Source organism: Diabrotica virgifera, chromosome 10 (genome assembly GCF_917563875.1).
Source record: "Diabrotica virgifera virgifera chromosome 10, PGI_DIABVI_V3a".
NCBI lineage: Eukaryota > Metazoa > Arthropoda > Insecta > Coleoptera > Chrysomelidae > Diabrotica > Diabrotica virgifera.
Window position 1 is genome coordinate 33851228 of NC_065452.1, and position 26839 is coordinate 33878066.

General features: G+C 34.1%; 1 protein-coding gene across 1 annotated transcript in view; it reads left to right on the plus strand.

Annotated features, from left to right (window-relative positions):
- LOC126878615 (GTP-binding protein 2) overlaps positions 1 to 26839 on the plus strand; it is an 81358-nt gene that overhangs the window by 33609 nt on the left and 20910 nt on the right. Inside the window, exons 4-5 of the mRNA XM_050641436.1 lie at positions 1291 to 1455; positions 17492 to 17839. Coding sequence (XP_050497393.1) covers positions 1291 to 1455; positions 17492 to 17839 — 513 coding nt within the window. The remainder of the gene's footprint in view (positions 1 to 1290; positions 1456 to 17491; positions 17840 to 26839) is intronic.

Below are 26839 nucleotides of genomic sequence, written 5' to 3' on the forward strand. Positions count from 1 at the left end.
TAGTTTTGAGGTTTTCAGGGAATTGGAGTTCAAAGATTAATCCGTAACAACTCTAAATTTCATTTCCGGAGAAATAAACACTTCTCCTGGGATCAGTTTTTGTTTACGCCCGTATTCTATTACTTGCAAACCAAACGAACAATGAATGAAAGAAGACACGGGAAAATCTAAAATTTGTCTAATGTAGTGGTACTATTTATATAATACCATGTATGTAGATTTTAGATAGTGGATTCTCTTTTACACACAGACATCTGCCCTTTATCTTTAAAGGTTTTTTGTCGATTGAAATGGCTACAGTTGGTCCTTCTAAGCAATCTGCGTAAATCCTTCAACAATGAGTTTTGTCTTTGACCGTCTGATCTGTTTCCTTCGGTTCTCATGTTCCAAAGTTGGATTTATAGTTTGACGTAGCGTAGACGTAGACGCAACGGAGACGTAAGAAATGGACTGGAAACGTAAGAAAATATTATGTCAATTTATAAATCGACGGAGCGGAATTTTTGCGCATGAGTAGAAACAGTGACTTAATTCAACAACATAGCCTATAAATTATACGAACCCTAAAACAAACTTTGTGTTTATTTATTTATACTATTATTTATTATAATATTTATCCGTTTTGTGTGTTACATTGATTAGGAAATACACGAAGGTATGCTCCTTGGTGCCGTGGGATTTCCAACTATATATTTTGTTTCATTTCCTGGTCTTTAAAATGTTTATTGAATTTACCTGTCGTATATGTGTGGATAACCCCGAATTAGGCTAATAAACAACTCATATTTATCTGAAATATTTAAATTACACTATGATATATTTTTATTAAATTAATAACTTAACATCCATTGTAACAAATAGTTAACAAAATTCGAATATGTTGATAAACAACTTTTAGAAATAAATGAGAGCAGGTCCACTTTGAGTGACAGAACAAAATTCTTCCTTTTGATTGGCCAGACGTACTGTAAAAGATGAGAGTTGGCCATCTCTTCCGTTCCGTTACGTTTCTCTTACGTCCCGTCATGCGCTTACGTTCAGTTATAAACAAGAGTACACAAAATTCGGTGTTGAACTTTTCCAGTGCGTATACGTTACGTCTACGTCTACGCTACGTCAAACTATAAATCCAACTTAATCTTGCAAATTCATCTCCTTGACTATCAAAAGGATTACAACCAAAATTTTAATAGATATCTAGAAAACCAATTTCTGTCTTTCTCCGCGTTTTAATAACGGTTTTGTTTAAATTTGTAATAAGCCTTTTTGTAATAATAAAAATTTGTTTAGGGTCAACCAATAAACTACAGTTACAGCGAGTTGATAACTGCCGAAGAAATTTGCGATACTTCGACTAAATTAGTCACGTTCATGGACCTTGCGGGGCACAAGAAATATCTAAGGACAACGATAGCGGGGTTAACTGGTTATTCTCCACACCATGCTATGCTACTGGTATGTAACCTTTTGTTTACTTTTGTTTTTTTTTTTTTTTTTTTTAATTTTTCGTTCATATTTTTTGATCACAGGAACTACCCCAGTCTATCTGTGAAAAAATCATCGACTTTATACAGGGAGTTTTAAAAGATATATGAGGAATAGCTGATGACAAATCCTTGAAGACATACAGCTAATTTTGCTTTGTTTTTTTAAACAATCATAAAAGTAAAAAAATAATTTTTTATACCTTTCTCATACATTTATAGAAAAATGGTTCTAATAAAATTAGGATTAAATCTATAGAATATAAATCATAAATAGTAAAATCTATAGAACACCAACATTATCTTTAGAAGATTTACACTCCGCAAATGTTTCGGAATGTAAGAACAAACCTTTACCATGTTATGGATGCTGGAGGACATCACCTTCACCATTTGGTCAACTAAGAAATAAGTAACCAGCAGAAAATATTAATTTTAAAATAATTTTTTTTTTGATAAATCAAATAAAATATTGGACCGAATTTCAAAATTTAAAGGACTAATGTACAGTGAATTTCAAGGGCTTTAAAACTACACTTCTCCAAGAAATTAATGCACACTCACAACCTTAAAAATTGCTTATTTTTAATGTCTCGAATTTCCTAAACCTGTTGTCCGATTTAAATGATTTTTTTAACCTTATTTTATAGCCTTATTCTTTAATATCGCTGTAATACTATTGTTGCTAGACAGGTAAATTGTCATTGTATACCGGGTGTACCAATCAAACTGGTTTTTTTCTCAGATTTCACCACCACGTTGTGGAATATTCTAGCATTTATAAAATACTGAAATTAAAACCCAACTATAGCCTCATGTTTTCTTAACATTCTGTTTTTTATTCTTTCGCTTATGTTGGATAAAAAAAGGTAGGTTCTTTACAACTAGCCTTGTTTTTCATCAGTACAGGAGGTTTTTAAATAAGTATGGTAAACTTTAAGGGATAATTTTGCATGAAAAATAAATGACAGTTTGCTTTATAAACATATCTATGTCCGCAACTGATTCGTTTCCGAGATAGGGTGTGTTAAAATTGTTCTTACAAACTGACGATTTATTTATTGCTCTAAAACCGGTTGAGATACGCAAATAAAAATTGGTGGGTTTTAAAAGGTAGTTATTGTGTAATTTTTGGCATACAATTAAGAATTTTATGTTAACCATTGGCGCACATAAGGATCATATTACTTGTTTTGCTCGGCAATTTTGATCAAATTCCTAATTGTATATCAAAAATTGCGCAGTAACTACCTCTTAAAACCCACCAAATTTAATTTGCATATCATAACCGGTTTTAGAGCAATAAATATATCGTCAGTTGGCAAGAAAAATTTCAACACTGCCTATCTCGGAAACCAAGCATTTGCGGACATATGTTTATAAAGCAAACTGTCATTATTTTTTCATACAGAATTATTTAAAGTTTGCCATACTTATTTAAAAACACTCTGTATTGATGATAAACAAGGCTAGTTGTTAAAGTACCTAACTTTTTTATTATCCAACATAAGCAAACGAATCAAAAACAGAATGTTAAGAAAACACGGGGTTGTAGTTGGGTTGTAATTTTAGTATTTTATAAATGATAGAATATTCCACAGGTTCACGCGAAATTTGAGAAAAATCACAGTTTTATTGGTACACCCGGTATACAATGACAATTTACTTGTGTAGCAAGTAGCAACAATATTATTACAGCGATATTAATAAAGAATAAGGCTACAACATACTAAAAAATCACTTAAATCTGACAACGGGTTTAGGAAATTCGAGACATCAAAAAGACCCATTTTTAAGGTGGTGCGTTAATTCCATGGAGAAGTGTACCTATATCTTATTTGGTACCCATTGCCATTAAAAATGTTGGGCTTATTCCTACCCTGAAATAATTGAAAATACCGGTAAAATGTGCCACCCTTAATCAAAAATTGACCTGTCCCTATTTTTCAAAAATATTGTCATAATTCCTGATAATACCACTGTTTCGTTTTTTTCCGGCCACTCTGTATATGCAACAATTTTACGTATTATCTTTTTAAATAACTGCCAATGGCCTTCACGTGTATTTAACTTATTCAAAACTTATCATAATTGTATAGTAAGACTGTATTTATCTAGGAAACTAATAATTTTTGAATTAAACGGTGGTACTTTTTTTCAAATTATATTATTGTGCAAATTTATGGTTGTTTAAATTGTCTCGACTGATAATGTCAGGGCGATGATTTTTTTAAAAAGCAATTGTTTGATGAGAAAACCATCTTACACTAATACATAATATTTATATTATAATTCAAATCATATAATGTGTCTTCCTCTTCTAGTTCCATGACTGTCGTGACTTTATTGACAGCAGCTCTGCATAATAATGTAGTAATGTAGTCGATTTAACATACTATTGCCTTCAATTTTTTAGCCATGATGTTCGTCTTCTACCATGACCACGTTTACCTTAGATCTTTACGTGGATGATCAGATGTCAAATATCATATTTTTCATGGTGTCTCATAACGTGACTGAAGTGTTCCAGCTTGCGTCGCTTTATTATATTGACCAGCTGTGTTGTTTGGTTCAGCCGTCTAAGGACCTCCTCATTTTAAACTCTGTCGACCCAGCTTATTTTTAGCAGTACCCGCATCTCTAAGGCTTCCAAGCGTTTAAGCATAGCCTCACTTAGAGTCCACGCTTCTACTCCCTACAGTATATCTGGAAAGATATAGCAGTATGTCATTCAAACGCTAAGGTCAATACTAAGGTCGTTTCTCATTTTTACAAAGGTAGCTTGGGTTTGTTCTATTCGGCTTTTAATTTCTGCGGTTTGACATTACTGCCAAGATACATGAGTTTCTCTACTCTGTTCAGTGTCACGTCTCCGTCTTTTATACCGTCATCCTGTATGTAATTTTGTTTGCTAAGTGTAATAATCATACTGTGTTTTTTTCTTAAAGTTTGGAACATTCTGTGGAATATTCTAGCAGCTAGCACATATAAAATATTGAAATTAAAACTTAATTGTGGCCATAGGCTTTCTTAACATTTTCTTTTTTGATTCATTCGCTCATGTTGGATAATAGAAAAGTTAGGTACTTTAACAACTAGTCATGTTCTTCGTCAATATAGGGTGTTTCTAAATAAGTGCGACAAACTTTAAGGGGTAATTCTGCAAGAAAAATTAATGACTGTTTGCTTCGTAAACATATCGTCGCCTCAAAACAACAGTAGGATATGTACATATCCTACTGTTGCACGAGTGCACCGTACATGCGTATATACCATACATATCGCATCGGTCCCATATGACTTAACTGGTTGATCGGTGCACTAATGCAACAGTAGGATATGTACCGGGTGTCCCAATAAGAATGGCTCTCGGCCATATCTCAGGAACGGTTTATAGTAGAGCTTTGAAATAAAAAATTTTATAACAAAAGTTGCCTCAGGAAAAGCCTGGAAATTATTTTCATAATTGTGGGTCCACCGCTAGAGGGCGTAATTGAATATCAAAAATAAAAAAATCTAAATTTTACAAAATTTTCCCAATGAAGGGGCACTGGAAATCCGATTATTGTATTCTTCATCAAATTCTGCGCATATTTGATTTAACAAGTTTAACTCTACCTTTGCAAATAAGAGGTGGGGGTGAGTGGGAACCTTGTTATGAAAAAATGGCTGTAAGTCCGGTTCTGCTAAATCAAATTTTGAAAACTGGGTCTTGTTGAAGACAGATCTTTTTCTTCAATGTAAGTGTGATAATTTTGAACCATCCTAATAAGTAATAAGCCAGCTGGGAGGCGTTATTTAATTTTTTTCAGAAATCTAGTTTTCTTTGGAAAATATTAAATACAAGTATGCATTTTTAATCATACTTTATAAAATTAGATTAAATTAGCAATAGAATAGCGAAAACCGCATGTCGATACCTTTTGTCTATCTCAAGATATCTCGAGAAACGTGTAAATTTTATACATAACTGTTACCATCACCGGTAAACTAAGTTAATGAAAAGTAGTGTGCTGTGGAAAAAAACAAAATAACATTTTCCAGATGTCAACGTATAAAAATATAATTAATAAAAACAACAATATACAGAGAAACAATACTATTAAAATTAAATATAACACAGAACAAAAAGAACTACTTAGTGACGACCTAAATATTCAAATTGTTGCCCATCATACACTACTCTAGAATACATTATCCAGAGAATACTAAACGCCATTCAAAGCATATCGAGAGCAGAAATTGAGACTGCTGTTCAATCTACTCTTGAAAGAGTAAATGTTTGCAACGAAAATGATGGGCAAAAATTTGAACGTTTATGTCATCACTAAATAGTTGTTTTTATTTCTTTGTAATAGGGCTTTTCAACGCTTCTCATTTGTTTCGAGCCTCTGTCATATGCCGTATAATCCATGTATAATATTAATATACGAGATATGAACGAGGCTCGAAACAAATGAGAAGCGTTGAAAAGACCTAATATACGTTGACAGCTGGAAAATGTTTCTTTGTTGTCTCCATAGCACACTACTTTTAATGAATTATTTCGTTTACCGGTGACAGTAACAGTTATGTTTTTAAATTTACACGTTTTGTAAGATATATCGAGATAGAAAAAAGGTATTAACATGCGGTTTTCGCTATTCTGTTGCTAATTTTGTCTAATTTTGTAATATGGTATTAAAAATGCATGTTTGTATTTAATATTTTCCAAGGAACACTAGATTTCTGAAAAAATTTAAATAACGCCTTCTAGCTGGCATATTACTCAGTAAGTTGGTTCGAAATCATAACTTTTACATTGACTAAAAAGATCTGTCTTCAACAAGACCAAGTTTGCAAAATTTGATTAAGCAGAACCGGACTCACAGCCAGTTTTTCATAACAAGGTTCCCACTCACCCCCACCTCTTATTTCCAAAGGTAGACCTAAACTTGTCAAATCAAATATGCGTAGAATTTTATGAAGAATACGACGATCGGATTTCCAGTGCCCCTTCATTAGGAAAATTTTGTAAAATTTAGATTTTTTAATTTTTGTTATTCAATTACGCCCTCTAGCGGTGATCCCACACTTATGAAAATAATTTCCAGGCTTTTCCTGAGGCAACTTTTGTTATAAAATTTTTTATTTCAAAGCTCTACTACAAACGGTTCCTGAGATATGGCCGAGAGCCATTCTTATTGGGACACCCGGTACATATCCTACTGTTGCTTTGAGGCGACGATATGTCCGAAAATGCTTTTTTTTCCGGGATACGGGACGTTGATGTTTTTCTTATAAACTGACGATTTATTTATTGCCCTAAAACCGGTTGAGATATGCAAATGAAATTTGGTGGGTTTTAAAACGTTGTTATTGAACATTTTTAGACATACAATTAAGAATTTTAGATTCACCATTGGCGTGCATACTGGATATATCTAAAATGTTTATACCCGTATGTACGCAAATGGTGCATATAAAATTCTTAACTGTATGTCAAAAAATTCGCAATAACTAATAAATATTCGCAATAAATAAATCGTCAATTTGTAAGAAAAATTTCAACATCCCGTATCTCGGAAACGAAGCATTTGCGGACATTTGTTTATACAGCAATCGATCATTAATTTTTCGTGCAGAATTACCCCTTAAAGTTTGTCGTACTTATTTAGAATCACCCTATATTGATGAATAACATGGCTAGTTGTTAAAGTACCTAACTTTTTTATTATCCAACATAAGCGAATGAGTCAAAAAAGAAAATGTTAAGAGAGCCTAAGACTAAAATCGAGTTTTAATTTCAATATTTTATATATTCTAGAATATTCCACAGGGTATTCCAAACTTTATGGAAAAAACACAGTATGATTGTTACACCCGGTATAAAAAGACATTTACCTGTCCAGCAAAAATATTATTACACCGATATTCCTAAATAATAAGGCTATAGCTAGTGTGACCAACTAGCCCGAAAAATCCAGGACATGGCCCGAATTACGAAGTCGTGTCCCGGACAAGGCTTCCGGGCCATCCGAATTTTCAACTTTTTGTTAAAATTTTATTTTGAAAACGTTATTCTTCTAAGAATTCACATCAAATTGAATCGGTGGGATGAAAAAAGTGACAATTTCTAGAGTGTAATACCAGTAATACTAATACCACATCCAAAACGCATGCATTTTTATCGTTGTATTACAGTTCTGCGAAAACTTACTATGGACTTTTTCCCGTTTCTCTATTTTAATTATCGTCTTCTAAATAAAAAGACGATTCAAAAACATGAATATGTAATAATGATAATTATTATAATAATATTTTTATATTAACCTAAGGTTCTATTTACATGGCAATCCAACATCAGTTGATTTTATAATTTTTCCTTTTTTTGAGAACGATTTCCGGATTGCAAGTCGAAACGTCAAAAACTAACAAAAACTTAATTATCATTACAACCCATCCCATAAAAAAATGTTGTCAACATAAAAATGTTAAATAATCAATAAAATGATATTAAAGTTCTATATTAAAAAAATGGCCCGATTTTCATTGAAAAGTCCTGGATTTCAAGTATTTTTTTAGCCTTGTCCCGAATTCGACTCAATTGGAGTTGGTCACACTAGCTATGACACACTAAAAAAACCACTCAAATCGGATAACTGGTTTAGGAAATCTGAGACATCAAACATGTCCCATTTTTAAGGTGTTCCTTTATTTTGCCGGTGTGTGTATATGAAAAAAGTTTCTGGGGATTTTATCGCAACTCGATTGACATTGTATTTTGTTTTGCTATGTTTTTCTTGGCATTTCTTTTCCTCTTCGTCTAATAGATAGGAAAATCTCACAAGTTAACAATGATAGTCAATCTTCCTCATTTCCAGCATATTTTTGATATTCTTTTCCTTCTAGTTTCTATTTTTTCTCTAGTCTCTAAGTTTTTTTTTCTATTTCTATTCTATTTTATTTTTGTCTGTAACTTATGCATCTACATTCATTATTTTTTATTTGATTATATATCCGTTATTGATGTACATATTATGTATCATTTAAGAAAACTTCTCAATGCTCGTTCCGTATGATCACTTAATACTGTCAATGACTTTAAATGAAGTAGATAATTTGATTTTTCAAAAAAAAAATACTCTCATCAGAATACTTCGAATATTTCATTCATTTGATAAATAATTTTGCTTTTGATTACAATGTCATATCATTTGCCGCTTCCTATATTTACATTGTATGTGTAGGATTTAATTGATAAGGAGATAGATTATAAATTTAAATTTGATCTACTTTTTTTATACTTTCCACCATATAATTTTCCTATAGGGTTTTCACGCAAGAGTTGGCATTTTTACCTTAATAAATGATATCAAGAAACGTGTATAATGGTATATCATCAGCAAATATACGTATATTACAAAAATTATTCTAAAATAATCGAAAATGTATTTTTTAATTACTAGCCATCATATTATGTGAATCATTAGATAATGATAAAACATCCGAAGAGTTTTTTATTCAATATTTGACTATTGATGAAACATGTGTCATTTGTATATTATCATCAACCGGGAAAATAAGGTCTTAAAAAGCCCCAGAAGACCTTCTCCGTGTAGATGCAAAAATAGTCTAAGAGCTAGTGAACCATCCGACTAACGGTCTTCCTGTAAGGCTAGAAATTTGCATAGTGATAATTCATAGCACACCAAGGCTAAAAACCATGACCTGGCAGGCATCAGCCCTGCACGTGTATCTACCAGGTGAATCGAATAGTGCATATTTTAGGGGGGAAAAACTTTCTCCTGTAAAGTTCAAATTTAAGTATGTGTTTGAGTAAGTCATTTAGAAGAAATGTGTACAATTTTTTTTAACATCCCATTTATTTACAATCTGTAATAATGATTACAATAAGTAAATTGTTTAACAATTAAAAGAGACTTGCAGGAGACTGTCCAGTGACAATAACCTATAAAATCCTAATTTTAGTACTTAACAAAATTATTTGTGACTAATAAATAAAACCCTATAAATAAAACTCTAATAAATAAAATATTTTTGAAAATTTAAAATTTAAAATCTTGTTCGTAGATCGCTTGGAGTGTGGCGCTTTAGTCTTCTGTTTACTTGGGGTCTCATTAGGTTCTTCGCTAGCCTGTTGGGGTGGTTTTGTAGTCGGATGTCGTATTTTTGGGCGTAACTGGCAATTTCTTCTTTGACAGTCTTCATTTGGAGATCACGATTGATGTGTTCATTGGGCATGTACCACGGTGCATTTGTGATAATGCGCAAGGTTTTCGATTGGAATTTCTCCAGAATGTCGATATTGGATCTCGACGCAGATCCCCACAGTTGGATACCATAGCTCCATATTGGCTTAATCACTGCCTTGTATACTAAAATTTTATTGTACAAACTCAGTTGTGACCTTTTTCCTATCAGCCAGTACATTTTATTGAGTTTCAGACCCAACTGTTTTCTTTTCGTGAATATGTGTTTCTTCCACGTTAATCTGCGGTCCAAGTGCATACCTAGGTATTTTACATCATCCTTTTGTTGTAGTACTTGATTATTTAATGAGACGGTTGGGCACGTATCTTTTCGATTAGTGAACGTTATATGTACTGACTTGCTTTCGTTTACTTTAATTCGCCATGTTTGTAACCAGATATTTATTCTATCGAGATTTGTCTGGAGCCGTTGCGAGGCGATGTACGGGTTTGAGTGAGCTGCAATGATTGCTGTGTCATCTGCATATGTGGCTGTGATGATGTTTTGGCTTGTAGGAAGATCTGCTGTGTAGAGTAGGTAGAGAACTGGTCCAAGGACACTACCCTGAGGTACTCCAGCTTTGATTGGATATAAGTTAGTGCACTGATCTTTAACTTTTACAAGGAAATGGCGGTCGGAGAGATAGGACTTGAGGATTAGAAAGAAGTTGAGAGGAAGGACTTTTCTTATTTTGTATAGCAGGCCAGTGTGCCAGACTTTATCAAAAGCCTGCGAGACATCCAAAAAGGCTGCAGAGCAGTATTGCTTCTCTTCTAAGGCTTTGTTTATGGAATTGCAGACTCGATGAATTTGCTCGGTGGTAGCATGTTGTTGCCTAAATCCAAACTGGTGGTTGGGTATTAGCTGCTTTTCCACGAGGATTGGCTGTAATCTGTCTAGTAAGAGTTTTTCAAAAACCTTTGACATCACTGAAAGTAGACTGATAGGTCTATAGGACTTAACTTCTTCTACAGGCTTACCTGGTTTGGGTATTAAGATGATTTGTGCCACTTTCCACAAAAGGGGATAGTAACCAGTTCTTAAGATTGCGTTAAAAATCTGTGTCAAATATTGCACTCCTTTCTTGGGAAGTTCTTGTAAAATTCTTGCAGTGATTAAGTCGAACCCTGGGGACTTTTTCGGATTCATATCTGTTTGGATTTTGTTGAAAACTTGTTTGGCTGTGAATTTCTCCAACGGTGCTTCTAGTTGGTATGGATATTCTAAATACAATTGAATATTATCTTCTGCATCAGAGTTGTTGTTTTGGGCATGTGGTTGGAACACTTCCTCCAGGTATTTGGCAAAGACTGTGGCAGTATTCGGAGGTTTCCGTGGCAGATAGATTTTGTAGATATCGTTTTATGTCGTTGTTTTTATTGTTGTTTAACAAAGTTTTTAGTCGCGCTGTAGCTTGGTTTAATCTATTTTTATCCTGGGGTGCGCGGGTTCTTTGCCATACTTTTCTTAGTTTTCTTTTTTCTGCGATTTTTTCTTTTATTTCGTTGCGTAAATCTTTGTGTATGATTGTTCTTGGTTGTGTAGGCGTTGACTGCCAGCCAGCTTCCTGAATTATCTTACTTAATTGATTTACTGCTTCGTCAATTTCGCCATCCGATTTTAGTGGGATGTTTAGATCCAATCTCGTCATCAAGGATAGCCCGGAATTTAATCCAATTGGTATATTTACTACTTAGATATGGTGGACGTTCTGTTTCGAGGATATTCGTGGATATCATGACCAAGACAGGAGAGTGGTCGGATAAAAGATCGAAACAAGATTGTGCTGTCTGGGATTCAAGTGGTATTCCTTTCGTCACACAGAAATCAACCAAATCTGGAATTTTGTTTGTGTCTGTGGGCCAATATGTGGGTTCGCCAGTAGATATGTATTTAAGGTTGTTGGTTTCCATTGCCATGTATAATTGCCTACCTTTCGGGGTTATTAGCCTGGATCCACAGTGAGTGTTTTGCGTTATAATCGCCGCCTGCTAGAAACATGTTTCCAAGTGTGTTGAAGAATTCTTGGTATTGATTTTTGACTATAGTATGTCGTGGTGGACTATATACTGCAGTTACTGTTAAGGGACCGTTCCAGTCTTCTATGCTAATACTTGTTGCTTGTATATAGTCTCTTTTAAACTTATTTAACTCGTGGTGTTTTATCGATGACTTAATTATGATTGCAGTTCCTCCATGTGCAGTGCCATCTGGATGTTTGGTGTTATATATTGCATAGTTGGGAATTCTCAGATAGCTTCTATTTGTAAAGTGTGTTTCAGATATTAACATTATGTCGATGTTGTTTATTAGTATAAAAGCTTTAACCTTCTGAGCATGATTTGTTAGCCCGTTGGCATTCCAAATAGCTATTTTTAAGAATTTGATCATTTTGTTAATTTAGTGACGACGGTGGTGAGAAGATTTAACAGTGTACCCATTTGTTCCATCAGGGCTTTTAACATATTCTTTAGTTCAGCCATGTCATTTGAGGCGGGAGTATTGGTAGTAGTTACTTCTGTTTGATTTGTATTACTATTCGTAATTTGTTGTGAGTTATTAACGATTTGGGGGTAGGTAACTCCTGCTTGGACATGTTGTGCATGATTAATTGGCATGCTAGGCCTGGGTCTAATCGTTGGAAATTTTTTCGTTTGTAGCTCTTTGTATACCCTGCAACCTTTGTAGTTTGCTGGGTGGTCTTCCTCGCAGAGTACACACTTGACGTTGGCACTTCTTTCTTTATTAGTGCATTGCTCTGTTGCATGATCCCCAGTGCATTTTACACATCGTGGTCTAAGGTGGCAGTATGACTTGGTATGTCCATATCGTTGACATCGAGAGCATTGTGGTATCTCTCTTTTTTGGTACGGTGGTTCAATTTTAATCTTATGGTTTAATAGGAACTCGATGTCATATATATTTCTATTATTATCAGAAGGTTCCAGGTCGACGAAAAATAGTGATAGCTGATCTTTAGTTTTAGGGTGTTTGATGTTCCAAATGTTTCTAACAGTGTGGCCTTTCTCTTCTATTTCCTTTTTTATAAGATTTTTGTCCATCGAGTAATGCATGTTCTTAAGAACAACCCTGAAACTGCAGTCGTTTTTTATTTGATAAGTATGAAACTCTGTCTTTTTTTCCGATAGGGCTTTTGTTATTGTACCATAGTAGTCAGCAGTTTTTGGCTGAAGTTTAACTTGATCGGAGCTAAGAACTTTTAATTCGTAATTATTTTCAGCAATTTTGTTTAGTAATTCGATAAGTGGGGGTATGTGTTTAACCCCCTTAATAAATATTGGAGGCGGTTTGGTTATTTTCTCTTTTTCACTTGTGCTTTCATTGTCATTTATTTCATCATCTTTTGACTCGCTATTTAGTGCCTCGAATCTGTTAGAAGTGGTAGTCGGGGAGTTCAGCCAGTAATCGTTTATTTTTGTTTGCTTTACAATTCTTTTGTCTGGACTAGTTCGATGCCTTTTGTTGGAGTTTTCGACTGTTTTCCATTCGGTTTGATTTAATGAGGTGGAAGGTGGGTTAGTATATTGGGGTTGCTGTAAGGGTTGAGAGTAAGATGTGTTTAATGGTTGAGAAATTTGCATATTACCTTGTAATTGTTGATCAGTGCACATTTGGTATTTTAGAGCGTACGCCACTGGCTGCTGGTTAGAACCCATTGCGTCACATTGTATCGGTTCGTTAGATTGCAGAATATTCTGATTATCGCCGTCGAAGCGGAATCCATTTTCGTTTTTTGGGTCCCATTAACAATCGTTTAATTTGTTTCATTTGTTTAAATGTGTACAATGACAGGCGATTCTGAACAGCATAAAACCTTGCCAGGCGAAGGGAAAGATTAGGGTTTTTATCCTAATTTTTTTTGCATCGAACAAAGTTTTTTTATGTTTATTGAATCATTCCAAACAGAAACGGTCTTTAGTGACTTTTCTCTTAGGTTAATAGTTTTTGACATGTATATGCGATTAAAAATTTAAAAATTGCGAAATCGGCCATTTTTAACCCTGAATCGGACATTTAACTGAAAATGTCAATGTTGCCAAGGTAGGTAGATATTCTTTAAACATCGATTGATGAAATCCCGAAGAGTTTTTTGCAATACAATATCGAAAACGCCTTTGTTTTTTAATTGCTAATCAAACGGGCGCATCCCTGTAGTATAAGTGAGGACGTTTGAGTTTGCATAAATTCATTATCTCGAGAATGGGAAAATTTGAAGAGAAATCCTCAGACAGGTCGATTTTTATTTTTAAATTAGGACTTTTTGGCATATACATAATACTAGTGACGTCTTCCATCTGGGCGTGATGACGTAATCGATGATTTTTTTGAATGGGAGAGTAGGGGTCGTGTGATAGCTCATTTGAAAGCTTATTTAATTCTCTATTCAGTAATAACATAATTATTTATACAGGGTGTGCAAAAATTTTTCTTTTTGTGTAAATTAATTTAATAAAAAAATTTTTTGGTACACCCTGTATAAATAATTATGTTAATGTTTATATTACTGAATATGAAACAAAAAAGAAGACTAACTTCTGTTGGAGTGAAAGTAAAGAGAAGGATATACTCCAACAGAAGTAAGGAAAAAGAGACTTAGATAACTAGTGGGACAAAAATGAAAATAGATGGGATGTAAAGAAGGGAGTGATATGGTTTCTACGTTGAGAAGCCGAAGTAGGAAAAAATACTAAGAAAAAGCTGAAGTAGTTGTATGGAAGGATAGTGATAAAATGGTGAAGTTGAGGAAAGGGGAATTAAAAGGGATAGAAGTAGAAGTATGAAGAGACAGAGGCAAACTGAATAGAATTGGCTAGCAGGAGATGCAAAGAACAACTTGACACTCAAGGATGGATACGGCTCGTTTGCATGCCTGTCGAAGAACAGTAGCTCTAAGTAGATAGTAATGATGACTAAAAGGTGAAATAAAATAAGAATAATGTACTGAAAATGAATGAAGATGAATAATTGCTAAAGACGAACAAAATAAATAAAACTAACAAATCATGGGCGCCAAGAAAATGATCTTCGATCACTCTCCCAGGTATCTTACACTGCTGTCAAATATTAAATATATTAAATCAGTAAGTAAATGTAAATATAAGGAATAATAAGAAATGATATGCAAAATAAATAAACATTTATTAAAAAATAACTACTAGATTTTTGACAATCTCTGAGTTAAACAATGCATATAATGTGACTCTAAAATGACAAAAATTATGGTTTACATATTCAATATAACAACAATAATGTTACCTTTTACAAAATTTAATACCTCTTACATATAGGGTACAACTCACATGAGTCCTCTTTACCAAATGGTTATAGTACGCTTGATACGTACAACTAAATTAAAACCCGAAAAATATGACTAATATAAATAAATAGGCAAAAGTCTGACGAAGAGAAAATACAATAATGAATAAGCAAAGTAATGAAGTTTAGATAAATACCGAACGATGACCTAAATTATCCGAACAAATGGAATAAAGTGAATAAATAATAAAATATTTGGGAAACAAACAAGTAATATTACAAAATTAATATCAAACTAATAATAAAATATAAAACCCTAATTTTCTAGGCCTGATTACCTTGTGCACACAAGTAACTTACCATAGATACAACAGTTTGGGAACCTAATACTCTAATATACAAATATGTCAAATAAAAAACAAAGGTAACTAGATCTGAAACCAAATAATTAATAACATAGTGCATTAAACCAAATGTCTGAGATATGAAATACAATAGTTACTCAAGTCACCACACTTAAATGTTCCCAAACCAATCCCTTCACCGAAAGACTTTTGATGCTACATTCCATAAAATTAGCACCAGAGGAGGTGCTAAACCATGTTTCCTGTAGGTGCAGGTAGAAAGATGACAAAAATGGGACTGGAATGTCCCATAGCTTGCTCCCAAATCGACATACTCCCAATGGTGACTTGACTGTGGCCGTGGCTGGAATCAACGCCTTCCAGGTGGTTGAAGGATCTACATGGTAGGTTTAATATTTCTCCCAAATGGCTAAAAACAAACATTTCCCAGTCTTAGTTTCAATTTCCAATCGAACATGTGTGAGAAAAAAACAAGAGAAGAAGTAATGAGGAAGAGGTTTTTAGGATGAACAGCAAATAAAAACATCCATTAGCAAGGCTTATCAAATGTAAAAAATCGTCAGGTGCTCGTGAAGATCGGAGAACTAAGAGAGCGTTGGTAGAAAATCGCCGCTTTTTTTAGCTTTGATTTCCGACCAACGATAAAATATTTGACTGGGCGGATAATATGCTAGAGACGAAGAAACAGTTAATTTAGTTCAGAAAAAGTATTGAACCGAGCGTAGCCCTTGACCGAGGATGTCTCATTGCTCATTCCCTTTAAAGAGAATTTCAAATACCCATGATAATATGCTTTGTTGACTACCAGAAGGCACTCGATTGTGTAAGCTGGGTAAATCTTGGGCCCATTTTAATGTAGATGGGGGCACGGATACACCTGGTGACAATTTTTAAAAGTCTGACCAGTTCAACATGGCAACAGTACCACTAGACCAGAAGTTCTCAAGCTAATTCAGAGCAGAGGGAGGAGTTAGACAAGGATGCGTTTTGTCACCTGACTGATTCAATATTTATGGTAAACATGTTTTGAGGATGGCTTTAGAAGAATGGAGTCTATGGAGTAACGGTGGCTAGTAGAAAAATCTCCAATCTAAGATTCGCTGACGACGTTACACTCATAGCAGCAAATGAACAAGAAATGCTAGATCTCCTCCGAAGAGTTGAGTGAGAAAGCATTAAAGTTGGTCTTAAAATTAATAAAGACAAGACAAGAAAATAGTAGTGATAGACATACTCAAAACTATTCAGCTGAGTAACTACTTGCAGCTGAGAACACTAAAGTGTTATGTGTGGGCTCTATTACTATATGGCTGTGAGACCTGGACATTAAAACAGTATGGCGTCAACAAATTGACATCACTATGTCCACAATGTATGGCGTCACTATCACTACATTTCTAAATCCCACCGTTCAAGATAGATGACCATGGACATGGTAGGCCATGTCCATAGACTCTCTAATAACCGTCTTGTTAACCCAAGTTAATCTGGGAGGAAGTTCCCACATGAAGAAGTCCCTTAGGACTCCCACGAATGCGATGGAGAGACAATATATGGTAAGATCTAAGAACAATGGGGCTACCCACTCACCCAACTATTATAGACAACCGTTCAAGATGGAAGCGAGTTGTGTAGTCAGCTAAGATCCAACCCGGGTTGTCGCGCTACGAGAAGAAGAATTGTTTCTGGAAACCTCCTTGGAGAAGACCAAAAGGACAGCCACCAACCAGGTGCCCGACCAAATTCAGAATTCAGTGGACACTCATTCTGCAAAACTCTGAAGAGCAGCTGAAGATATAGACATAGACCAATGGAGAAAATTTGTTAGGAGTATTGGAAGAAATTACGATTCTCAGTAATAGGAAAACGACAAAGGAGAGAAAGAGAGAGGCTGTTTCTTATTCCCAGATTAAAAAAATTACTTTCAAGACACCGCTTTGCAACGAAGAATTAGGTGTTAGTCAAAATATTTTGAAATTTCAAGCAAAATTAGTTTTCAGAAGGAATAAACTTTTAAAAGAGTCTTATCAATGTTTTAAGTCAAAATAACACTGTTTAAACAATTTGGTGTCATGGTATCATGTATTTTGATCATTTAATTTTTCTTTCCAGATTTCCAGTACTGCAGGAGCTGTAGGCATGGCCCACGAGCATCTAGCCATCGCCATTGCCTTAAACGTCCCATTTTTTATAGTAATAACGAAGATTGATCTAGCATCACCGACCACGACGTTGCAAAACCTAGAATCATTTCTGAAACAAGTCGGAACACGAAGGATACCGCTTGTAATAAAAACTGTTGATGACGTCATTACGGCTGGGGCTAACCAATTGGCGGAAAACGTGGTCCCGATCTTCCTAGTTTCAAGTGTAAGCGGGGCAGGACTGGATCTGCTGTTGAAGTTCCTACATGTCTTACCGCCTGGAATAAGCGCTAAGGAAAAGGAACGACTGGAGCAGGTAAGGATGAACTTAAATGTTTTAGAATCGGCATTAATTTTGGAAACATGCACTAACATGCTGGTTTACTATTCATCTGGCATTTATCTTTTTTAAAAAAATTAACCATTTTAACGATATTTACTTTGAAATTTCTTATATTCATACAGGGTGACCAACTTTTGTGACAAAGTATGTTATTAAATCTGTTATTATACGGAAGTAACAAAAAAGTTCTTTTTGTGTAGATATGATTTTGTCTGTTTTTTCAATGTGCCTCTAGTAAGTTGTCATTCCATCGTTTTCGTGGTCTCCCCACTTTTCGTCTTCCTATTGGAGAACCGTCTCTCGCCGACTTCACTACTCTATTTGTTGTCATTCGGTTTATGTGGTCGGTCCATTCTACTCTTCTGTTTCTTAGGCCCGGCGCAAATTGAACCTAAGCGAGACACAACCTGCGCCGGCGGGACGGGTGACCCGTGCATTTATTTTTCTAGTGCACCGCATATTGAACACAAGCCAACCCAACCGTTGGCCATCAACGTGGCGAATAGAGACGGGCAAAATCAGTGCGGACATGTAACGGTTACTTTTGATACCGGTTCTAAGTGGTACTGAGTACAAATACTGATTACAAAATACTGATGTACCTGATCCTTGTACTAAATTGAGTAGGCAACTTAAAATCGTTATTTCCGTACTTGTAACTAGTAACGTTTTAAGAATATCTTACACGTCCCTAGTAGTCGTAGCTGTATGACTTTCGAAAACATCGAATTTGATCATAAGCGGGCGCATGAAAAGATATACACTGAGTATTTTATTTCTGCACCTAATACCTACATATTTAAAATAATCTCTCCCTTACTGCTCGGTCATAACTCATATTCCTCAATTTACTGCTCGGATCACAATCATTTACAATGACTGCAGGATCGCAATCATTTACAATTACTGCAGGTCATAATTCATAATCCCTCCGCTACTGATCGGTCATAAAAGATAACACTATCTGCATATTTCGTTTTTAATTTTTAAGCATAAACAAAAATGATGTAATAAACAAAAATGTAATGTGCCGACAAGTTGAATTTGAGGGTAATACGATATTTTTATCGATCATGGTTTTAAGTAACATGAATAATTTTTCACCTTATTTTTCTAATAATGTGATTTTGTAAAGGCATAACTTTGATTATTAATTTCGTATCGCCGCTTATTTAGTCTACCAAAAGTTATCAGAATTTAATGACAAAGACAACGCAGTTTTCACTCGGGATGTTGACTATGCTAATACACACTTTTATTTATCATAATAAATTGTACTTAGGTATTCTTTTCGTCACGATATAAGAAATTTGACCTGACGCTGGTGGGATGTCCCTACCGATTTAGTATCATAATAAATAGTTGACGTTACTAATCCCTCAATTGTCTGAAATTAACTTGCTTGGAATCAATTACAAACGATCACAAACAATTTTTATGTCCAATGCGCTCATTACGTGAAAAGATAAGATATACCTCTAATTATTATTCTATAGCTTTACACATAATTCTCGTGCTTATATGTATTTAGGTAAAATTAAGTATCATTTATTTATCCAGAAAACATACATTATGGAACATTATGAAAGGGGGGCAAACATATTTAAGTTTGACATTTGCACATTCAGGCAGTTATTTTTTCTTGCATTTAGATAGAAGGTTAGATCGCGAGTATTCAAGTAAAATTTCTGAAGTCGGTGAAGCTAGTGCTAAGTGTAAAACACGTGTACATTTATCTGATGATGCCAAAGAAATTATTAGGAATGTTTATCAAACTGTGAAAGAAGATAATCCAAATCCAGAAGACGGTAAATTCCTCATCAAGACAACATCTCGACTGACAAGGATGCCATATACAACAGTGTGGAAAATTGTTACGAATAGAATTCAACCTCGTAAAAAGCGGAGTGACTTTTCTACACATAAAGCAGTAAATGAAAAAGATGCTGAGGTAATTAGAAGAGCAATTTACAATTTCTATTCAAAGAACCTAGTTCCAACGCTTAGTATGATCTACGATCAACTTGTTAAAGACTATTCCATTACGTATTCGCCTTCAACTTTATCAAGATTTTTGAATCACATTGGTTTTCGATACAAGAAAATTAATAAGCGATCATCAATAATGGATTCTCCTTATCTAATTAAATGGAGAAATGAATACTTGGATGCTATATCTAAATTTAGAGATGAAGGAAGACCGATATTTTATCTAGGTGAAACATGGTTCGATACCCACGATACTGCTCAAAAAGGTTGGACAGACGATTCTATTAAATGTGCACCCAATTATCCAATTAATAGAGGTCAGCGAATAATTATTCTGAACATTGGATCCAAAAATGGCTGGCTTGGAGGGGAAAGTTTTTTACTATCGGCAAAAAACATTAAAGATTCAAAGCTGGACTACCATGAAAATATGACGAGTATCTTGTTTAAGGAATGGTTTGAAAAGAAGGTGTTGCCAAATTTGCCTCCAAAAAGTGTAATTGTAATGGATAACGCAACGTATCACAGCGAACAAATTGGAAAAACCCCCGGTGTAGGTTCGACAAAAAAACAGATATCTGATTTTTTGTATGACAATGATTTGTACTTTGAAGAAACATATACAAAAAAAGAAATGTTGGTTCTTCACACAAAAAAAAGTTCTTCACACAAAAGTGTTTGAGAAACAATTTGTTATAGACGAATTAGCCAAACGTGATGGTCATAATGTATTGCGATTACCTCCTTACTACTGTGTCTTCAACCCCATTGAATTAATCTGGAGCCAACTTAAGGAAAGTTTACTGCGAAACAACTGCTGTCCCAAATTTAGTAGCGAATCGGTGTCACATGTTGTAGAAGAAATAAAAAAGATTTCCCCAACACTGTGGCAAAATTGTGTTTCACATGTTATAAAAACGGAAGATCATTACAGAACATTAACCTCACATATTAAACCAATAATTATAATATTAGATAACGATTCTAGTGAAGATGACAGCGATAGTGACATAGAGTTGAAATTTGTATTTATTTTTTTCCGTCTAAACTTCAAATTTTATTTTTCTATGTTATTTTTTATTATGTTATCTTTTTAATTCTCATTTTTGCTACCACTCTTTTAATCTTTTATTGTTATTATCATTAATTTCCTTAATTTCTTTAATTTGTTCATTTCTCTTATTTCATTGTACATAATAATATACCTATAACTACATAGATATAAATACGTAATAAATATAATGATTGATATTTAAATTTATATTTATTATTCCAACCCCATTAAAATATTATATCTACTTGAAGACTTCAATTTTTTGTTGTTAAGGGGATGGGTACGAACTTTCGGCTTTAAGCCGTTACGTTATTACCGAGGGCCGAAAGTCCCTGAAAACTTCTATAATGTTTATTTTAATTAGTTACAGGGGTGAAAAACTAAGAGAGAATTTAGTGTGATTTTTAATTTCAAGTATCTCATTCAAAAGAAACTTTTAATTCATTCCAAGGGATTTTCGGCCTTCGGTAATAAAATAATTTTTCATTCTGCGTTTAAATTTTTCAAAAATACTTACATATTAGTTTTCTCAGGATTCGAAAAAAAAAATGATTACATTTAAAACACATTGAAAATTTTGACAGGCGTCAAAATTTTGCATTTGTTTCTTTCCCCTTAATTTTAGCGAATCCGCTCCTGGAGGGTTTGTTGTTTGTTATTATGATACTAAATCGGTAGGGACATCCCACCAGCGCCAGGCCAAATTTCTTATATCTTGACGCAAAGAATACCATCCGTAGTCATTTCAGATACTTCCATATCGCAAGCAAAAACACGTAAAATAAACATCTGGCGGTGAGTCACGCGTCCCACGGCCCAAGAAAACTGTACGCCGATGACAAACGTTCCCAAGCGAGACCTGCGAACGCATGAACTGATAGTAGGATGCGCAATACTGTCTGCGCAGTTCGCCGACGCAGGTTGTGTCTCGCTTAGGTTCAATTTGCGCCGGGCCTTACCCAGTTATTAATGTTCTCCACCTTGCATTGCGTCGTGTATCTGTACTTCTAGCTCTGTTTCATATATCTTACCATCAATTTATCGAAGGGTTTTCATCTCTGCTGTTTCTAACATTATTTTTGTCCTCTCTATGTTAGGTGTTATTTCTGCCGCGTATATCATTATTGGTCTGATGACTGTTTTGTAAATACTGCCTTTCGTTTCTTTCCCGATATTTTTATGTTTCCATATTGTTTCACTCAGTCAACCTGCGGCTCTGTTTACTCTATTCACTTGATCTTACACTTCTGTTTCGAGCTTTCCGTTGCTATTATAGACTGTGCGATGCCTATACTAAATTTACAATCAAGATTCAGTAGAAATAAACAATCCTAGTAGCATTTAACGTGTCTTACGTTAAATGCTACTAGGAGCACTCCCGAAACATAATTTACAATGTATATACATTGTAAATCCCAATTCATTATTTCAAAAGTTTATACATTGTAAATTATGATACGGGAGTGCTTCTAATAGCATTTAACGGGTCTTTGGCCCTGATTCTAATTCAAATTTCGACTCAAAACAAGTTGCAATCAATATGGCGACGTTGAAATGCGACTGTGCGGGCCTTGTGGATTTTAGTTGAACTAACGAAATGATGTCATTAAATAGCGACTTATCGAAATTAATTGCGACCCCAAAAAAGTGGTTGATATTATAATTTCGAGTCGAAATTATTGTGACACGAACATGAATGAATGGCCGAAAGCGAGGTTAGGTTTAGTTTAGGAGATGTGTTTTGTTTGTTTCTTGCAAGGAAAACTAAAGCAAAATGTATTAATATGGCTGAGTTTTATTGAAATTTGCAGGCTTTGGAGGAATTAGATAGAATAGTATTAAATTAGAAATATAATAATTGAGAATTTCCACAACGTGAATTATCAACTCAATGAAAGATGTAAGGTAATAATCTGGGAAAATTAGTATAAAACAAGGAAAATTATGTACTAGCTATTTTATTGCTGAACATGCTGGAATCAAATCTTAAGAGTTCATATATTAGTAATATACCTATGCAAAGTCCTCAGAATGTGTGCTATTTGGTTTATAAACAAATTAGCGCTCCGAAATTTTTTTTTAAATTATTTCTCTGTAACTCAGAAGATTTTAACGTTAAACCAAAAACACTCACATAAAAATTCACTGTAATTTAATTCTGCACATAGATATTTTTTCCGATTTCCTTCGGCGGAAATTTTCCTCGAAAAATTCGGGTTTTACAAACAGAATTTTTAATTTTCAACTAAAATTTTAGAGAAGTAATTATTTATCAATAATTAAATAACTTTTTTTTTATTAACCCCACATTTATTACAATCTATCTATACAATCTAAACCTAAATGTTTAGGTAGATAACAGACAATAAGTAATAGGACTGACAATAATTAGGAATGACATGTAGGGAGGCATCCAGTGATGCACCCCTTTTTTAAAACTTAGCCTAAAACACTGACTATTTCTGACATAAACTTATACACATTAATTTAGTACCTATTGTTCACTTAACTCTAACGGAACTTTTCGTTTTAACCTACGAACAGTACGCGGTTTATTCACTAAATTTTTTGCTAACATGTTTGGATGCACTTTAAGTTTCTCTGTATGTTTTTCGCGCACTTTTTGATGTCATCTTTGACGGCGTCCGGCGTCCCGATGGATGGCTTCATTGGTTATGAACCATGGAACTCCTAGTATTGATCTCAATATTCTGGACTGAAATCTTTGTATGATTTCAATGTTGGAATGTGCAGCGGTTCCCCATAATTCTATCCCATAAGTCCACACTGGTTTTAGGATGGATTTGTAGATTAATATTTTATTTTCAGTTGATAGTTTTGATTTTTTGCCCAACAGCCAATATATGGTTCTTAACTTATGACCCAGTTGTTTTCACTTAGTAAATATCGTCGGCTTACTGCCAAAACCAACTAACTCCACTTTTTAAAGTTTTGAGGAATCGACGTTTTAAACTTGAAATTTGAAATGAAAAATCGTTTGAATTTAAAAATGATTTAATGACTGAGAAATATTAAAGTAAATAACATTATAAACGAAACATTTTGTTAAAAAACTATTAAAATGAAGTGAAAGTTAAAAAAAAGTACAAAAAACATTTTTTTTCGGCACTTGTCGGGTTTTGGCTGTACAAAGTTAGTCAACTTCTAGGTAACTTTGAACATCACTGTCCTCCAAATCAAGCACTTGTCTTGTTTTGGCAGAACTAGAATATTGTAAATGATAAAATACTATTTTATTTAAACAGAGATGTGCAGACAACTGCACATATCCGTTTTTGGCTGAATAAAAGTGTCATCATTGGAATTAGTTGTTTTGAGACCCTTCTGTTTCCCACATTTAAAATCTGCTTTGAAGTGTCTGGTTTCGTCAGTACATTCTTTGATAATTATTAAGTACAAAGGCGTACTTAACTCAGAATCGACAAAAAGTGGAGTTAGTTGGTTTTGGCAGTAAGCCGACGATATATGCTTCCTCCAGTTCAATCTTCTGTCCAAGTACATACCTAGATATTTGACTTCATACCCTTGTGGGATTCCTTTATCGTTTAAGTATACAGCCGGACATGTTTCCCTACGCGTGGTAAATGTTAAGTGTAGCGATTTGTTTTCATTAATTTTGACTCTCCATTTTGTCATCCATTGTTGAATTTTATTTAGATTATTTTGTAAGATTTCTGAGGCTATTTTGGGATTTTTGTTCGATGATAGTATTGCCGTATCATCCGCAAATGTGGCTGTAGTGATATGTGTATCTGTCGGTAAGTCAGCAGTGAATATAAGGTATAATATAGGTCCTAGTACACTTCCTTGGGGCACCCCAGCGAGAATTTGTTGTATGTTTGTGTATTCATTCTCATACTTTACCTGGAAGTTTCTGTTGGTGATATATGACTTTAAGAGTATATAGTAATTTGTAGGTAAATTCTGTTTTAGTTTACATAATAGGCATTTATGCCAGACTTTATCAAATGCCTGACTTACGTCCAGAAATACCGCCGAGCAGTACCTATTATTTTCAAAGTCCTCGTTGATTCTCTCTACAATTCTATGTACCTGTTGTATTGTTGAATGTTGTTTTATAAACCCAAATTGGTGTGGTGGTATTAGTTTTTTGTTTTCTAGTATAGGCATTAGCTTAGTAAGTGTCAGCTTTTCAAAAACTTTGGATACCACTGGAAGAAGACTAATAGGACGGTAGGACTGTACACTTTCTGGTTCTTTTCCTGGCTTAAGTATCATTGTTATTTGTGCTAGTTTCCATTGTGATGGGAAATGACCTAGTCTCATTATAGAGTTAAATAACTGTGTCAGAAATTGGAAGCCTTTCTCTGGGAGTTGCTGAAGAGTTTTTCCTGTAATCAGGTCGTATCCTGGAGCCTTTTTTGGATCGATGTTGTGTTGTATAATATTTTTTACCTCATTTTTTGTGACTCTTTTTTCAGGAAGTTCTAGTTGAGAAGGTTTTGTGAGTATCGAAATAATTTCTTCTTCAGTTTGTAGTCAGTTATTTCCCTCATTTGGTGTAAAGACTTTTTTAAGGTGTGTCGCAAATGTTTCGGCCTTTTCTAGAGGACTTCTCGCCCATTGTACTGTTTGTGTTCTTAGTGGTGGGACTGTATAGTTCTGCCTTCGTAGAGTCCTTGTAGCCTTCCATAACGAGTAGTCAGTGGCTTGAGTTGCATCTAGTTTTTGTAGGTATTCCTGAAAGCTTGCATTCTTTCTGCTATTATCAATTTTTTTAGGTCTTTTTGTGCTTTATTGAGGTTTGTTTTACTTTGAGGTGATCTTGATAATTGCCATTGTTTTCTGAGTCTTCTTTTCCCAATTATTTTTTCATGTATTGTATTGGAACAGTGTTTGTTCATATGTCGATTTGTAGGTAATGGTGTTGAGTTCCATGCTGCTTCCTGTAAAACTGTGTTAAAATGTTCTACTGCTTGTTCGATTTGTTTATCGGTCTTTAGTGGGATGTCTAAATTGATTTGATTATTTACTTGATATCTAAAATAACTCCAATTTGTTTTGTTGTTGTGTAATATACAGCTCCTTTCTATTTTTGTTATGTTTTTGCTTACAGTTATGATAACAGGTGAATTTCCACAACGTGAATTATCAACACAATGAAAGATGTAAGGTAATAATCTGGGAAAATTAGTATAAAACAAGGAAAATTATGTACTAGCTATTTTATTGCTGAACATGCTGGAATCAAATCTTAAGAGTTCATATATTAGTAATATAGCTATGCAAAGTCCTCAGAATATGTGTTATTTGGTTTATAAACAAATTAGCGCTCCGAAATCTTTTTTTAAATTATTTCTCTGTAACTCAGAAGATTTTAACGTTAAACCAAAAACACACATAAAAATTCACTGTAATTTAATTCTGCACATAGATATTTTTTTCTGATTTACTTCGGCGGAAATTTTCCTCGAAAAATTCGTGTTTTACAAACAAAATATTTAATTTTCAACTAAAATTTTAGGGAAGTAATTATTTATCAATAATTAAATAACTTGATGACATAATATTTTTTGTTATGAATGTCTTGAAGATATGAAAATTTGTATGTACAAAGAGGACCGGAATAAAAAGGTAATGGTTCAAAGATTGAAATCCTGTTGTTTATAACTCTGTCGCAAATACCTGGAACCACTCCTCGCAATTAAATTTTTTTTTTTTTCGAAAATGGCACAGAAGCCCTGCCCTTTTCAACAGCGTTGACTTAATTTAATGTAATCTAATATTTTCTGAGGGGTTTTATTTGTTTATAAACCAAAACATTGTTTCTTTATAACATTCCTGAGACCGCTCGAATAGTCCAATTTCAATTCTGTAAAGTACGTTGAATAGGTATAGTGCTTTTTTATACGAAAATCATAGTTATTCTGGTGTATCATAATCTTTCT